General features: G+C 41.1%; 1 protein-coding gene across 1 annotated transcript in view; it reads left to right on the top strand.

Moving 5' to 3' along the window:
* The window catches only part of GALNT12 (polypeptide N-acetylgalactosaminyltransferase 12), a 648,514-nt gene that overhangs the window by 453,552 nt on the left and 176,788 nt on the right, over nucleotides 1–18,174 (top strand). The window contains exon 6 of the mRNA XM_086965330.1: nucleotides 14,873–15,049. Within this exon, the coding sequence (XP_086821456.1) occupies nucleotides 14,873–15,049 (177 nt within the window). The remainder of the gene's footprint in view (nucleotides 1–14,872; nucleotides 15,050–18,174) is intronic.

Genomic DNA, 18,174 nt, shown 5'->3' with positions numbered 1-18,174 from the left:
CGATATTGAGGAAGCACAGGATTTGCTACACGAAATACAAAATGTATAATAGTATAATGGTGATAGAACGGTGTAATTCTTTATTTTTCTTTTGTTACCCTTAAACACCATCATGGCTATACTCTTTGGTTTTGGGAGGGGAGGGAGGAGCACGGGTCTGGGGGTCAGGGGGTGTTTCATCACTATACCCCAAGGTTAAGGGAAAGGGTGCTGTGGCAAGCGTGGGGGGAGAGGATAGAGTTAGTAGGGCGCCACAGGCAGGGGGAGGAGGAGGGGGAGGATAAAAAAAAAAGGTGTTCTTGGTGGAGAGATGTTTTGTTATGTTATTTATGTTTGATGATTAGTATATTTTTTAAGCACGGAGCAGATGGTTCTAAGAAGTCTGGGGAAATAAGGGTTGAAATTTACGATATGCACTTTAATCATATGTCTGTACTATGTCTAAGCTTGGTTTGAAAATAATTTCTTTTAATGTTAACGGTCTCAATAATAAGAGGAAAATGAGGGCAATAGAGGCATGGCTTCTAACAGAGAACCCTGCAGTCATTATGATACAAGAAACTCCTATCGCAATCTCTAAAGCAGATACATTTTCCATGACTATCGAGGTTTCTCTTTCTTTTCAGAGTCACAGCGGGGGGTTGCACTTTTTTTTAGTAAGAAATTAGAGGCAGAAATAATTCTTACTGAAGCAGATAAACAGGGCCGTTGGTGCTGGGCTAAATGCAAAATTAAGAATAGACCTTCTCCCATTACTTTTGTAAACTTCTATGCTCCATTAACGATTGCCCTTTAATATATGAAGAAATGTTTCAGTCTCTCCTTGTGGTCAACTGAGATCTAGTTATTGGAGGGGATTTTAATATATTGATGAACCCACAAATTGATTCAACCTTGGGTGGCAAAAAGCAGTCTAAACCCAAATCTCATCAGACTATACTTAATAATATCAGAACTTTAGATCTAGCTGAGTGTTGGTGGTTAATAAACCCTCATAAAAGAGAATATACATGTTGGTCGGGGAGGCACAAGTCATTTTCCCGTATAGATTTTTTCCTAATTTCTTCATTACTGACTAGTCGGGACCATAAGTTTTCACATAATTGCTTCTCCGATCATGCAATGCTTGTCCTTGAAATTGAGCTAGATGTAAGGATTATTGAGGTGAAACGTTGGGTCTTCAATAAATCCTATTTGAATGATGAACCTTGGGTTATGTCTGTCCAGGCGGAGATCAAGAATTTTCTAGAACGAAATATGGGGACAGCGCCAATCCATGTTATATGGGACACCTTGAAGGCGTATATTCGGGGCATCGTTATAAGTAGGGATGCAAGGGAAGCAGCTATATTTCTTGATACAAAAAACCAGCTACAGCAAAAAATACAGGCCTTAATACATCAAAAATATTACAATCCCTCGACTGAGATAAAAAACCTATTAAGTGCGGCAAAACGTGAACTGAGTGCACACTATTTTTCAAGAAGCGAGGAAATCTTTTATAGGCAAGCGCAGAAATCCTATGAGCATAGTAACTTTACCGGAAAATTTTGGCATGGCAAGTAAAAGAACAAGCCGCAGCCAACCTGATTCGTTCTTTAAAATCCCCTACCACCGGACTAGATACCTCGGATCAGGTGGAAATAGGAGCAATTATGTTATCCCATTACGAAAACATCTACTCTTCTTCCCATATTTTGGATGAAGTTAATTTAAATGAGTTCCTAAATAAATAATCCCTTCCATCTCTTTCCAATATGGATCAAGAAGTAATGGCTTCTTTTTTCTCTAGTAAAGAATTGGAGTTGGTAGTTAAAAATCTGCCACACGGTAAGCCCAGATGGATTTCCAGCCGAATTTTTTATTACATTTTTTGGTTCTCTTTCTGAAGTACTTCTTTTATTAGTAAATTCAATGCTTCAGGGGGGACTGATCCCGACATCCTTCTATGATGGCACAGTGGTTAGTTTTTTGAAAAAAAGAAAAGCAAAAGACCCAAAGTCTTATAGGCCTATAACTTTATTAAACTCTGATTACAAAATTATTACAAAATTGCTTTCCATTCGTTTTAATAAGGTTGCGTCACAGTTAATTCATACAGATCAGAATGGATTTATCACTGGCCGTCAACTGCTCACTAACACACATTATTTAGTAGAGGCACTAGATTTTTTTGAAACTCGTAAGGTATCGGCTTTAATTCTTCTTTTAGACGCAGAAAAAGCCTTTGATTTAGTAGTTTGGGACACTCTTTTTTTTCATTTTATATCGATTTGGTATACCTTCTCAAGTCATCGCTTTAATTAAAAATCTGTACCAGGGAGCAAAAGCCCATATTCTAATCAATAAACTGATGGTTGGGTCTATTCCTGTTCAAAGAGGAACGATACAAGGCTGCCCTCTCTCCCCCACTCTTTTTGCTTTTTTTATTGAGCCTTTAGCATCTGCAATAAGAAAAAGTAAAAATATTTCTCCACCGATAGATGGTATGGATAAGATCAAACTGTACGCAGATGATATTATGCTTCTGTTGAAATCCGAAATGCAGTCTCAAGAACAAGCCTTTTCCATTTTTTCACAATTTGAAGCATTGGGGGGGTATCGTATTAATAAACGGAAAACTGAGATTATAATCTGCGGTAATATCAACCCGGACCTGCATCCAGATATTCGGAGATGCATAACCAATAAACCCAAAAGATACCTAGGGGTTTATTTTTCATCTTCAGTACGCGATCTATATACGCACAATTTTGAACCCTTAATTAGGAAAGTCCGTGCTATGTTCCTAAAATGGGATACACTTCCTTTATCTATTTTAGTTCGAGTGGCATTAATTAAGATGTCAATACTCCCACTTTTCAACTTTTAGTTTTCAACCATCTCCTGTTCCCTTCCTGGCTTTTTTTTTTTTCAAAAATTGAATCCCTTTTTTCAGCCTTCATTTGGGCAAAAAAGACCCCACGAATAGCTATAGAAACCCTATATGTAGATAAGGTACACGGTGGATTGGGCTTACCAAATTTGAAAGATTATTACTATGCATATTTTGTGCAGTACCTTTCCAGATTTAAATATTCAGCACTCAGATGTATTGTTTATTAATTTCTTTTTTGATTTAATCTGCAAAGAATCCAAAATACCTTCTCCACTCGCGATTTTTAAATCACCCAAATTAGTCAGATACAAGACTTTGCGTTGGTTTCTTAAAAAGCGAGACGTTATGCTGAAAAGGTACTCACTCTCTCTCCTGTCCTTAGTAACTCCATTAAGAGAGGCTGTTTTTGGATTGGGGACCAGATTAGAATTCAATATTACACTTACTTGGGCGAGATATGGGTTCATCAACTTATCAAATTTTATTAAATTTGGAGTTTAGTTGACTCCCGGTGAGATGGTATTGTTAATACGTGGTAATTTTCTCCTTATGGGCTCATATGTAGCACTGTATAGGTTATTGAGCAATATTGATATAACACAAATAAGTCAGATTTCTAATTTAACGAATGATATCTTTTGGTCCCCAGTATTCAAGAGGGCGGGAGCATGGAGGAAAAGTTTGACGGAAAATAGGGAGGAGGATGTGAGTGCCAAAGCGATAAAAAAATGGCAGAAGCATGAAAGCTTCAATTTAAAGGAAATAAACTGGAAAACCCTAAATAAATTAAATTTCACAGTCCATAGAGGTGCTAACTGGAGACGTATGCTTTTCTTTAGCAAATGGCTATTGTATTATACGCCGGCAGCGATGTCCAAAATGTACAGTAATGCATCATCTAATTGCTTTAGATGCACTCAACCGGATTTGGCGAATTGGTCACATATTATTGCCTTTTGTCCCAAAATCAAGGTTTTCTGGGAAAATGTTTTTTATATTGTCTCAATATTTACATGTTACGATTGTTAGCTATAATAATTTAATTATACTTGGGGTTGATCCAGAGCTTAATTTGGAAGATTCCTTAGTGAAGCTTTTGTACATCATTTTTGCAATTGCCAGATCTCTTATTCTTAAATATTGGAAAACAGAAATAATTCCAACAGCAGATGAATGTTTTCAAAAAATTAAGTGAGTCAGAAAACGCGAATTTAGGTATGCAAAAAGGATTGGAGCTTTACGTAAATTTACTAAAATTTGGAAAGATTACTTTGATTGAGAAAAGTGTTCAGTGCTGGATATTTGGGATCTGGGATATCATGTTTTTGATTAAATACAAAGTTTTTGTTTGATCTGTACCTATCTTAGGCGATTTCAATGTATTTTAGTTCATTATGTTCAGATTTAGATGTCGGATATTTGGTAATCATTATGTCACTGTTTCTCTGCCAAGAACTCAATAAAAATATTTTTTTTTAAAACCACATAAACATAAAAAACAACCATATATATCCCTTCTCACAAGGGAGCCATCAGGCAAAGAGTCAGCAAAATCACAAGTCCCTATAAAGGACTGTCACGGTGCAAATATTCTACCCCAACGGATAATTCATGGGGGAAACCAATATCTAAACGCTTGCATACTAAGGAGTGTATGTGGTCTAACGGCTTGCAAGGTCGACCTCGAAATGGGGAACCAGGTTCGAGTCTCGGCAGGGACGCTCTACATCTGTGAGTCTGGACACATCACTTAATCTCCCCATGCCTAACAAAAATGAATGTGCCCGTCTGTAATGAAACTGGTGCTCATGTGAAGCGCTCTGATGCCTTCGGATTGAGTTTGCGCTATATAAAACTCCCAAAAATCAAACAAAAAAACGTAATTGTGAGATTCTTTGTAACAAAATACCACTCTACAGCCTTCAACACAGTGGAATAAAAATCCACCCCAAAGGCCTATTTGATGTGATAAAAACATCTCAGTTTAGGTAAGTCAGGTCTCATTCCTTTGCAGTAACTTTAATATATGCTTTTTACAATAAGTAAGTCAGGCATACTGTCTTTGTTGTAACTTAGTAAACAGACCAGACCAGATAATTTCTCATTTAACACAACATCTGTGTATAGCTTTTAGTGCACCCAAATAGCAACCCACTCGGAAATGTCTATTTGCGTTAACAAACCTGTTTTACAATAAAATGGACAGGCCTACTTCCTTTGTTGTAGCTTTTCAAATATTCAAATCAGATATCTGACATAAATGTTCTCAATGAACAAATCTAGCGTATAGCCTTTATCACTGGCTTGTAACCATCATTTACTTACTACTGCATTCTGCATAAATGTTCCCATAAAGCAACCCTCAGCATACAGTAAAACCATTGTAAATATTCACAAAACAATATTTATCTCTCTCCCACGAGATTTAATAACGATTATTAAAGGGCAAATCTACTTGCAGAGTTTGTCAAAGGAGAGAACCTCACCAGAACCCTTGCCTGCTACAGTAATCTGTAAGAATCCATATAACACATTACATGTCCAGAGGGCCTTTTACACATAGAATATCAATCCATCCTTAATCCACCAATCCCTAGAGGCCAATTGCCTTTAACATATGATTTAAAGAATAAATAAATCGGACCTACTGTGGTTTGTCAGAAATGTTCATAGTACACAATTAGACCTATGGCCTCAAATATACCTTTTCCAATGACCCAACCTATCTATAATTGAAAGTATTTCTCCTCAGGTCATTGTCCACCTATTTGCTTACCAAGGTACTGCTCCTTTCTTGTGGTGGTGCTATTATGTCTCCAAGGTATACCAGTCCTCTCCTCTCTCCTAAGTGTACTGACTGACTGGCTGCTAACTCCCCAGTATGCTACCCACACTTTCTCACAGAGTGACCCCCCTCTCTGTATGCTGTGTGTTTCAATCTCTCTCTCTCTCTCACTCACTTTTGCTCACTGAATCTGGGTGTTTCCTCCATTGGGGTTCTGCTCTCTTGTTCTCAGAAAGTGCTTTCCTGTCACACTCATGATGCAACTATCTTTTAGGATGTTGCCCCCCTATATAGGGTGATTGCCCCCCCACCCCTCTCACACGGACACTACTCTGGTGTTTTTTCACAGTCAATGCCCCTTCCCTGTGAACCTCTAGTCTGGTGATGGTGTCTCTTTATGATACTGATGTCTCTTAGGATATCACCTTGTTTCCACTGTCCCCTCTATATACTGTTCTGTATTCTCTGTGTGCTGCTCTCTCTTGGAACGCAGTTCCATCCCTGAAAATCCCCCCTCTATGTGCAGCTTTCTAAAAGTATGCAGCTCCATTATACTGATTGTAGGAGAGTAGGGTCTGCTATCCTATGGTCACACCAATTTTTGCTTTTTGCTTCACTGGTTTTCGACTTATTGAGGCTGTGGGCCTGCTAATCAGACCCCCAGCCTGCTGTTCTCTCTCTAAATTCACATACATGTACTATAGGTACATAACCCAATTGGAAAATGGACTTCTTGTCAGCCCCTGTACCATGCACTATAGGTGCTCGGGGCATAGGTGCCACCAAGGCCTACCAGGGGCTGAAGCATAGCTTTTGCCACCCCTGGCTGGTTCTTAAATTGACACAACTGGCTGATCACTCAGCTGGGGCAAGTGGGTGTAATCACCCCTTGCTTAGATATAGTATACCTATATCTAAACCTATATCTGGACACATATAAACCTGTGAGCCACTCGTATGGAAGGCCTTATCAGTCCTGGAGGCAGAGTGCGTGGTTTAATGTGAGATGGAGCTCTGGCATGAGCTGAGCCTGTCTGCAGCTGTCGGGAACAACTCCCAAAGCTGTTTCGGGATAATGCCATACCATATACTATTAAGTGCATTATAATCCTCGCGGTTATATAGCAACTTTGGTTTGGCTTTATCAAAACATGTCGTGGAAGGTGTCATACGATTTGGTACACTATCCCCTCGACAGTTCTGTCGAAGGGGATAGCATTCCACCCCTCTAGAGGGAGAAGACATGTTACTTTACTGAAACGCAGTGATTTTTAAAAGAGCCTCAGATCCACAAAATGGATGCTTCTGCCACAGACACGAGTCTGACCTCCTGCTGCTGACCGAAACTCAGCAGAGGAGGCCTGGTCAAAGGCTTTCCTGTCGCAGGGATGTGTTACACCACCCCAGACAGGAGATAGTGGATTGTAGCAGGGAGGTTTGAAAGAAACCAGACACTGCCTGGGGCGCACAAGGCTGCCCCTTGCATAATCCGGCCAAACCGGTTCTGGGGCACACCAGCCCCAGTCCCAGCGCGGCCTGGATCAAAGGGAAAGGGGTGTATCCACCCCCTTCCTGGGTCCCACCCATAGGAGGGGACCTAGCAGGTAATCCAGCCCCCTAGATTGGTATAAGAATGGGAGCAGTGCCAACGCACTCAGATTATCCTGATGAAACATTTGAAACGAAACTCTGGACCCTTCGACATCCTACTCAACGTAGAAGACTGAAGAATCTCCCTTGTGGTCAAGGAGGGACCACCCTGTGCAAACAGGCACCATCCAGCACCGCGACGTCTGCTTTGTTGCAGTTCCCGCCGGAACTCGAGCAACAGAGATCGACGAGATCAAGCTTGCCTGCCTTCTTACAGCCCGATCCACAGTCCCTGCAGAGCTGAGACCCGTGGAGGCGACAGGAAGCGTGGGGCACACCATCTTGAAAAGACCACGAGACGCTGACCGTGCAGCCCACGAGTGACCCTCGAAGCTGTACACCGGGGTTTGAGAAGCACCAACCCTGAGCCACTTTTGCACCGAAGCTCACCCCTCTACACTCGACGAGTGCTGCGTGGGGCCCTTCTGCTTTCTTTAGCTCGACGCGTTGGCCCGGTCACTTGCCAGCTGGCTTGTGGCCCTTGTGCCGGCGAAAACCCAAAACTACTTGCGATTCTGGTTGCTCCAGACTTGCCCCAGCTCCTCTGAAAAGGAGCACCCGCTCTGACCCTCCTGGTCTGGGTGAGAAGTAATCTTCCAGTCCTGCGTGGATTGCTCTTGCCAAGTGTTGTTTGCTCCGATCTTGAAGCAGACCGCGCCGACGGTGAGAGCCTGCGTGGGACAGCTCGTGACCCGCTCCTGGACGTCGCAGATGCCCCAGAGCCCACGTGGCAGCGGAGAGAAGCTCCTCGACAACCACCTGATTGCGCCCGACATTGCCTGGTTCCGTCCTGGTTCCACCCTGGTCACTGCTGAGTGACCCAGACTCTGTCCCCTCTGCTTTCAGGTACTTTTCTACTCTGATCCACCCTTGGATCACACCGGACACTTCTCCTTCACATCGCCTGCAGCATCTTCAGCTTCAAGCACCAACAACCTGCGTGACGAAACCCGACGCCACTTCGACCCTATGCACCCGCTTCCTGTGGGTGAGGTAACTCAGCAACGCCGGTGTTCCCACACTGGTACACACCTCTAGGGTCTGTGTCTAAAGTTTTGTCCATCTAGGTTCAGCGGAAGTATCCTTAAACTGTATTTGTGTAACTTTTACGCACCATTGACTTTGCATTGGTGCATGCGTGTGTTTTAAGCCATGCACCCGAATCCCGCAGGCTTTTCCCGACTTCAGCATTGCTTGTCCCGCCTGCTCCCAGCGATTCCCTAGGCCCTAGGCCTAACCACTGTTCGATTGGTATCTCTTATACCACTTTCTTAATATATGGTTTGAGTGGCCTCCCACCCTCATCCATAATTGTGCAACTTTGTATGTTATACTGTGCTTTTGATTTAACGCTTGTGCCCCTTTGCTCATAAAGAGTACTGGGGATTATTTTAGAAATAAACACATATATTGTTATAATATATACTTGTGTGGTGTCCTTTCATTTGATATTACAGGATTGTGACTGGTAAAACAGCTCGTTAACACAACCTCTTGAGTTTAGCCTTTAAGGCTGCTTAGTCTATGCTACCATTAAGATAGCTTGTCTATAAGGTTGACTTACAACCAGACACCATAAGGGATTGTTTGGACTGATACAAGGTGGTTCCAGAATTGGAAACATCATATATCAGGCCAACTTCTCACACTGATGCACTCAATGCACTACTGTCCCTTGGAAATGTTGATGTTCCTGTGCGGCCCTTCTCAGGGTACTTCTCAGGCTTTCTGATTATGGTACTGCTCTTTGTGTGCAACTGCCCTCTTCTGTGCTATACATCTTGGTGCTATCCCCTCTCTCTGAAACCTGTCAGGGTATTGTTCTGACTTCTCCTTTTGTGTGCTGCCTTCTCTCAGGGTACTGCTCCTTTCCTGAGAAACACCTCTCGGGAAGCAACTCTCTCACAGTCCTTTTCCATCCTAGGGACAGTCCTAAGTTGAGGATTTTGGGGGCCAAATGTATTTTGGTGGCCCCTGTTAGGAACAGCTTTGAATGTATGATCAATTTTCTACCTTTTCATGTCCTCTCTGTCCAGGTCACTGACACTGTACAGACACACTGGTCCTAATTCTAAATGGCTTTCATTAATATTCAGGGATAGTGAAGTGTTTTAAATATTGTAATTTAGCAGCAGCTCACCAATATTATTGCAAATAATCTCGGCACTCAACTGGCATTACTCGTGTGAGATTTAACAGGAACTTTTTCATTGATGTTGCATGGTGTTGAAAAACATAAAAACAATATTTATTTACTACATGTCTATAAAAGACTCCCACACATCACCCACGTTAAAAAAATAAAGAAAAATGGTATTTCAAACAATGTATGTATACTAATCATTCCAGCTCAAGGTAATCAGGGCAGGACTGTGAGGTGAACAGAGCCTTATGCCTTATCCATTACGGGTCCCCCTGAAAGACTGGGGCCCTCAGCCAGACCCCACTTTGCCCATGCCTTAAAACGTCTCCAGGTTATTACTCTTATGTGCTATTTGTTCAAGTGCCCCCACCTCCCTCTGTCTTCTCATCAGGATGCCTCACTTGCTCATAGTCCTATTCCCTTTACTACTATGCAGATTCCGGTCCTTACCATCTGCAACTCTTAATTCCCCCCTCATTATGCTGATATTCTCTCAAATGCACCCATCTGACTGTTACACCACTAAGGTTGCTCTAGACGAAGTTTCAGTGTTTTGTGAATAAGGTTTGTTTTGTCGTCTCCTAGCATATACCTCCGCCCAACTGTACACCTCTCCCAACTTGTAGTCTGCAGTATCTCTTTGGAATTTCCGAATCTTCCTCTCATTGATCTCCTGGCAGTGTTTAGTTAATTGAATTTCTAGTACTTTCGACCATTCATCAGTGGACATCGAATTGGTAAGCTCAGATTTCACATTGTTTATTTCTTTTGATAGCTCTTCCAGGATATTAGATAACTCCTCAATAATTAAAAGGATCAAATCAAGAGAACATTTGTTCAATATTGCATACCAACAGTCTTTGAATTTTTGAACGTTTTTGCAGAGAGATGGTTTTAAGGTGAGCAAGACATTTTTGGATTAGAAGGTTTAAGAAACCTGGAGCTTTCCAATTCCGTTTTAATCCATTCAAAGGCTTCTTCACACCTGACTTCCCACACAAAGGGCATCATTTTTCTTTAAAACCCAGTCAAAGCATTTATGTAAGAAACATAATCAGCACTAAATTGGGCATAAAATTCACACAACCCCATAAGCGACTTGAGTGTAGTCTTACCCACAGGTGCCACAGCTTGGACAATGGCATCCACCAAACCTGGCCTGGGTTCAATGCATTCCCAGTCACACCATGTCCCAAGTACTCTACTTTGTCTTTTAACTCGTACGTCTCCATTTTAAGTACCACTCCTTACTCTTGAAATATGGATAGTACCTGATTAAGAAAGCAGCCATGTTCTTCTATAGATTCTGCAAATATCAGAATGTAATCCTGAAATGCTGCCTCCCACTTTATCCCTTGAGCAATTGGCACATGATTCTCTGAAACTGAACAGCATCTTCCAGTACTGGAAAGTGCCAAATGGAGAGGAAAATGCTGTGTATTGCCTGGTCCGAGGTTCTGGTTGTATGCCGAAGCTAAATCCAACTTACTGAACCACTTTGCACCTAAGGAGAAGTGTCAACTGGTCAGCAGTTGTCAGAATAGGATGAGTCCACCTATATAGCTCTGTTTAGGCTACAGAAATCAATGCAGTTTCTCAAATTCCTGTCCCATTTACGTGCGACCACCAATGGAGACAACCAAAGTACTCTATTATACCTTTGTAACACACAATTCTCTCAACTTCCTTTCAAGTTCATCTCTAGCGGAAAAGGGAACACTACGCAGTTTGTGTTTAATAGAAGTCGAGCCTTCCTTAACTTTTATCTTGTGACAGAAACCTTTGATAGTGCATACCTCACCCAAAAATACAAAAGGAAATGTGTCTCCTATTTGTTCCTTGTGGTCCCCACACACCACTGAAACTTGGTCCTTAGTTCCTGGCCTCAAAACCATTTTCAACAGACCTTGGTGGAACCTTCCTAGCATGTTCAAACCCTTTATTCCACCTATATTTTCCCAAACATTTTCCTTCCTCTGCAGACAAACAATTCTTCAAAAAATCCAGACACCTAAGTTCTGTTATCCTCATAGGAAACTGGGGCGCGTTCTGGACGTTCAACACTTTACTTGGCTAGTTTGCCGGAAATAGCTCCTCAGTGATCCTAGTGATCCTGGCTCCTGAATCCACAAACAGTTTAATATTCTGGTCCCCAAATACTTCAGTGATCACTAATACCATGTCCTTCAAATCATTCTGTACCTGTTCCAAACTGTATTCAGGCCCTCACCCAGACCCTTTACTACAAAATTATAGACAGGGCTGATTTTATTCCCAAGTTTAAGAGACTTGGACAGTAATGTCTGATATCCTATAAGAAGGAAGCACGTAATTTAAATCCCCTGCAGAAAATCACGTTTATCTCCCGAGATGGCACAGTTTAGTAATGTGCTAGCTTCAGTGATCAGCATGTAGCCAGTGGGCAATGTTTATATCCTGTCAAGGATGGCCCGTCTAAGTATTTCATCTCTGTAAGGTTGATGGAGGGAGCCTGAACTATAAAGTGGAGAAAATCCATTAAAAATAGTGCATCACACTTGCTCTGCCTCCAGCTCCCTCTCCGGTGCCTCGCAGCACACATTGTTCTCCATCTAACCCTCTGAGGGCCTCGTGGCACTGCTGGTCTCCCAAATGCTTTCACTTCCCCTCCCTACTCCTCACCTACTCATTCTGTTTCTCTGATCCACTATTAGGCTTGCACTGCCCTTTAGATAATGTTGTTCTCTGGTTTGGGCAGAGTCAACTCCTTCTTAAAAGAAGTAACATTGCAGGTCAGATTTCCAGCCCCTCCCGTCAGATTACCAACTTCAGTTGCTCCGCTGGTTAGTGGTCTTCTGGTAGTCCCCTAAAATAAGTGACATTTACCTTTAGTAATCTTGCTGGCACCATTGTCCATTTAAATGGTGCCTGGTGCTGTTGATGTGTATTGACGGCCATGAATGTTAGGCTCCAGTGACAGCAGGAATCCTGGGAATAGAAGCGGGTTCCTGGAATTCTCCATCCTGGCCGTCCCTTGTTGTTCCCCTATTGGACACTCCATCTTCCCACTCCTTGCACTTGTTGCACAGCATCACATTGAGGTTAAATTCATGCCCTCAAGGAGAAGTTGCAACCTGTCTGTAGCCCAGGCTGAAGAAGGCAACAGGGGGCAGCAGCTCTTTTAGCCCATTCAACCTCCGCGGCAAATGATAATGTAGCACCCCAGTAGCTGAGAGACACACTAAGCATTCAAGAAGTGGCAGAGATGACTGATAGATTGTCTTCCACATAAAACATGGCACAAAGAAGTATCACTGGAAGATGAACTTACCCTAGTAAAGGAAATAACTTTAATAGTAGGTTGAATTGCATAAACTAAGGGGTCTTAAATAATCAGAAATCTGACTTTGAAGGATTACAGACTCCTGTAACGCTTAGTGCACACCCCACCGACTGCCCATTAATCTTCTTCTTCTCCAGACCCGTTCCTTCCTACTCAGGTTACCCCTTTTTCCCTCCCTACACACATGATCATCTTGTGTGTCCAAGCCAAAAACCAGGCAGAAATACCAGAGTCTCACTTCCTGGGTTATTTTGGGCAAGGGTGAATACCTATACAGCAGTGCAGAGAACCTTTGTGTTCCAATTAATGGCATGTTCTGCAATAAATAGTTTGCAGTTCACATTTAACTATCAAGCTGTGTGTAGGAGCAAGAACAAACTTCTTAATGAATTAGGATCTAACTGATGTATTGATGTTTTAAGGGTAAATGTTATACTGTAAATCATAGACACACACATTATGATTTATCAAAAGTTCTGTCAAATTATTTTGGGCTGTCTTGACATTAGTGATTGTAGACAGATTATTAACGGGGGTTAAAGAATAATGCCAATATGCATGCCAACGATTTTTGGCATCCATAAATGAATAGGATATAATTTAATTTTAATTGAATAGAGTGAGACATTTCCATTCTGTCATTCTGAGAGTATGACAGACATCACCCTGAGATGAAGCCCGCAAACTAGGCAAGAGTAAGGCTGCATTTATCACAATGTGATGAATGTGGACCTACTCTGTAGAGAATCCAGAGGCATATTTTAAATTGGAGTTGGCTAAGTCCCTTCTTAGTAGTGTGAAAGTAAATATATTTATAGATTTTAATTGTACATTACTCTTTAAACATACTCTGTTTTATCTTCATGAGATTCACTACTCTAAAACAGTCTGCACAGACGTGTCCAATTTTTAAAAAATATTTTATTTATTGCTGATGTTATATCACACAGACTTCCCCATATGGCTTGTGCAGAGGTTTACAGAGGAGCACAGTACATTACTGCAAAATGGGACACATAGTTTTGTTACTGAACCATACTCATGGCAACCATTATTAGGGTGGCATCAATGGACAGGAAGATGGGGTTTATCACAAGCTTGGAACGTTTCGTTTTTAGTGCCTTGCTCGAGAATCAGAGCAATACCTTTTTGGCAGAGAGATCTAGATATGGAGCCAACCCTTGTAGAGAGTTTGCTTTTTTCATATTAAATGGGTCTTCTGGGCCCACCGTGTACTTTTTTGTCCTCTTGAAACGCTTGCTATGTGCAATGCTGGATTTTTGTTGTGTTGATATGATGGTTGTTTGAGAGAGAAGTCGTTTGATTTTTAAGGCATCTGTTCCTCTTAAGGGAACAAATAGATGTTCATAATAATTAGAGTAATCTAGGATTGATTTGTCCAAACAATTCTGGGTCATGACACTTGAAATAAATGTTTCAATGGAAAGAATGGTTAAAATGGCATTTCCTCCGTTAATGTGTGAAGGCATCAATCACCTGCCGCATGTCTAAGGCCATCAAATAGAATCTGTAGTTTTTCTGTATGGAGAATGTGTACTGGGTACAGATCACATGATTTTCGCAAAGTAAAGCTGTCTTGTTGGATGAGGATCTCTTCAGAACCACTAGAATTTGAGTTATTGTTAACTTAACTAAAATTGTTCCCCAATGCCAATTGAATACAAAAAGGCTGGACCAGTGGAGCATAGGAACCACAATGCACGAGTACAAATTTAATATTAGGAAGATTTAATTTCAAAGAGAAAGACAATCCAATTTTTTTCTGACGTTTCCATGGTGCATTCACAATATGAAATTCTTAGGATTAGCTGGGTGTCAGCGGTGTTTTGAAATCAATGTTCTTGTTTTCCAGCAGGAGTCCCAAAGGATGTTTGTGAATATTGAACTGTTTTGATGGTAGGATAGAACCCCGAGACACCCCATAGGCTATGTTAAGAGCAGGGAGTCTAGAGATTCAGCCTTGTTCTAGAATGTTCTTCTGCATAAATGCCCTGGTCTGTGTTTTTATTTCTGTAAAGTGTATTTAGTGCGAACAGAAACGTCATACTCTAACTTGGAATATATTCTCTTTAGATTTGGCAGTGTGGTGGAAGTCTTGAGGTTCATCCTTGTTCTCACGTTGGCCATGTTTTTCCCAAGCAAGCACCTTACTCACGAAGCAAAGCTCTAGCTAACAGTGTTCGTGCTGCAGAAGTATGGATGGATGAATACAAAGAGATTTACTACCATCGAAATCCACATGCTCGCAAGGTGAGTTTAAGATTATCTCTGTGATAAAAAAAATTGAATAGTAATGTTACTTTATATGGAGGCATTTATAACCTAAAAATGTGTACCTGCAGACAGGCGGTAGCAACTTGGATGGGTGCCACTTCGAATATTCTAATATGCTGTGGTGTAATATTCATGACATTAGTAGAGACTTTACTCTTAAAAAATGAATAGTCAAAGCTGGGACTGGAAAGATGATTTTTTTTTAAAACCGCAAAATTTTAAGAAAATGTATTTTTAATTTTTTAATCTAGATTGCCATTCTCTTTCTTATTGTGTACACTTTAGGGTTGTGATAAACCAAATAAAGTTAATCTTTGAATTGAATTGAATTGAATTGAATATATGGAGGCATTTGATTTTCTAATTTACCATTTGTACTCTTCTACTGCACAAACCCCTCTTTGGCTAAGTTGAGTCTTAATTGCCTGGTTCTTATTCATTGTATTTTTCTGTAGATGGAAAAATATCTTTGGTAGTTTGGTGCAGCTGCAACCAGTATCAATAGTGGATCTTAAAGTGCGGAGAAATGTGCAAAAGAGCATAAAGTGCTGGTAGATTTAATCAAAAAGCCATCAAATAGGGCAACATTGGAGTGATTTAAACCAAGACCTTGTTTGGAGAAAGGCCACTAGGTAATGAATTGTAAATAGTCTTGAGTGGATAAGGTAAAATCTTAACTGCGGGTTCTCCACCCAACTAAGATATGTCTCAATATCTGAGGTAGTGGAGGGTGAGACATATTGAGAGATAGTGGCCATATTTAAGGATAATACAATTCTCTCTTTCTCTCTGTGCAAAAAAAAGTCTTCTTAATCTCACTTTATCACAGATGCTGGTGTTTGCAGGGGCATCGAAAAATGTAGTTATCCCATAGTCATTAAGCGAGTTCTTGACATATGCCAGCCACTGGATAGCCACTGGATTACTCAATTGAAGTCAGTCCTCAACTATTTTACTAGAAAATCTCTACTCAGAAGTAACACAGACTTTATGCCATTAAAGGATAAGTGGCAAGCTTGCCTCGTCCTCTATGAAGGACCCAGATGGATACATTTTGAAATCTTTGTAATGGGAAACCCTCAAATAGTGAAGCATTTGGAGCAAGTATTCCTTGACCCAATAGTCAGAATAAAATATTTTTTTTGGGTTCACCTGTAAATCAAAATTACTCACAATATCATTAAAACAATCTAAAAGCTCCCGTAGACAATTTGCTGTGCGGGCCAAAAGGACCACGTCATCCGCATACAAAAGTACAGCGAGACAGGGCAAGATCCTATTTTGGGAACATCTGTGGCTCTGGAGGCTAAAGATTTATCTAGGGCATTTATAAAAAATAAAAAGAGCGCTAATATACAACCTTGCCATACACCTCTGGTAACGTTTATGGCTTTTGTGCAGTTGTCTGATTGAGAGTAGCCGACTTTCATGAAGGTGTCTCAACGAAGACTTTTTAAAAGGACCAATATAGAAGGTTCAAGGTCCGCTGATTCCATGAACCGCTGCAATTTCTCTCTGTTCATTAAGCCAAAGGCACAGGAAAAGTCACATAAATGGCTCCTGTCATGGCCTTGATGTATTTACCTTGAATTAGAGAGCGATTAAGTGCATGTTTAACCACACCCAAGTGCAGTCTAAAACCAAATGCACCTTATAAAAGAAAGAGTATGTCTCTGCCTATTCTTCAAGTATGCCTAAAATAACCTGCCAGAGTAATTTAACTGACGAATCCAATAAGGATATGGGGCGACATATCTTTCGACAGGGATAGAAAAACTGAGCCAATAGAGTGGTGATCTCTCGTGGCTCTTTAATAGGGGAGCCAGATCCGCTTTGAGTAAAATAAAATCAATCACGCTACCCTCCACTTGCCAACAGAGCTAGGAGGGTTGCTATAATGTTCCCCGTGCAAGTTTGATGAAAACGAGAGGTTATGGGGGAGTATTAGATGGTAAAGAGCTTCCCCATAAGCATTGTGGGTGTAATGTCCAACATTATCGCCCTTTACATTGGTTACTCTGCAGGCCTGATTGCCACTGCTGGTGCACATGCCGATATTAAAATTGCTAACCCACAAGAGGGAAATATGCTTCTTTTTGCTAGATAATAGTCTTTCAAGAATGACTTCCAATTCTTCAGTAATGCTCACTGGTTGTGCTGAAAAAAAGTTATAATAAAAATGTATCACAATTGTGGTATATAAATGTTACTGTGGCACCTTTAAACTCTGGAAATGGGGCTTGAAAACAGAGCTTTAACATTTAAGTCCCTTACGGCCCAAGAGACAATTGTGATAAAGCCTCCCCCCTTTCCTCTTCCAGTGGGTGATGGAGTAGCAGGGACGCAAAAGGTTTTAAAACCATCTAAATGGATGGGATTAGTAGACCAGGTTTCTTGGCAGCAAATTATGTCAAAATTATTTATTTCAAATAGACAGTTTTCATTTGCTAGTTTCTGTCGGATTCCAGCTATGTTCCCTGACACAACCCAGAGCTGAATTAGCTAAGGCTCGGCATGTCTTGACTGGTGCGCCCATGGAGTAATCTAAAACAGAGCAACCCAACAATGGAACAAGACAACACTTCACACAACCAAGTTGTGTGTGACGCACCTCTCATATGACAACGGTCCCGCCCTCCCAAAGAGTAAGACTTGGACTATGAGCTCCTAGCTCCTGTGGTGTGCATTTTCACAGCCCCTGTTGTCCCCAAGGAGCGATCTCAATGATCAAAATCAAACCTTCAACCCACTGTGGATTGCACCATCTCACATAAGTAACAAAAGTACAAATGGATTAAGAAATGTCCATCCAATGTTGATATGGTTTTAACGCTTTCTTTTAATCTTCGTTATGCATATACATTTCATCGGGCAGCCAACACGTTTCGTTCTTACAAAGAACTTAGTCAGGGCTGTAAAAATATATAAAAATATATATATAGTAACATATGAAAACCATTTGACAAACAATACAAACATCTACTGCACCAAGACAGGAAGAATCTTTGAACACCATTTGACATTCTATTTTGACACACCACTTAGTAGGTACAAATACCTCAATCAAGAGTTTGAGGCTTCTGCACCTACCCATATCCCAT

This window comes from Lissotriton vulgaris, chromosome 4_1 (assembly GCF_964263255.1).
Source record: "Lissotriton vulgaris chromosome 4_1, aLisVul1.2, whole genome shotgun sequence".
Taxonomy (NCBI): Eukaryota; Metazoa; Chordata; class Amphibia; order Caudata; family Salamandridae; genus Lissotriton; species Lissotriton vulgaris.
Note: the sequence above shows the minus strand (reverse complement) of the source record. Positions and strands in the feature narration are given on the sequence as shown.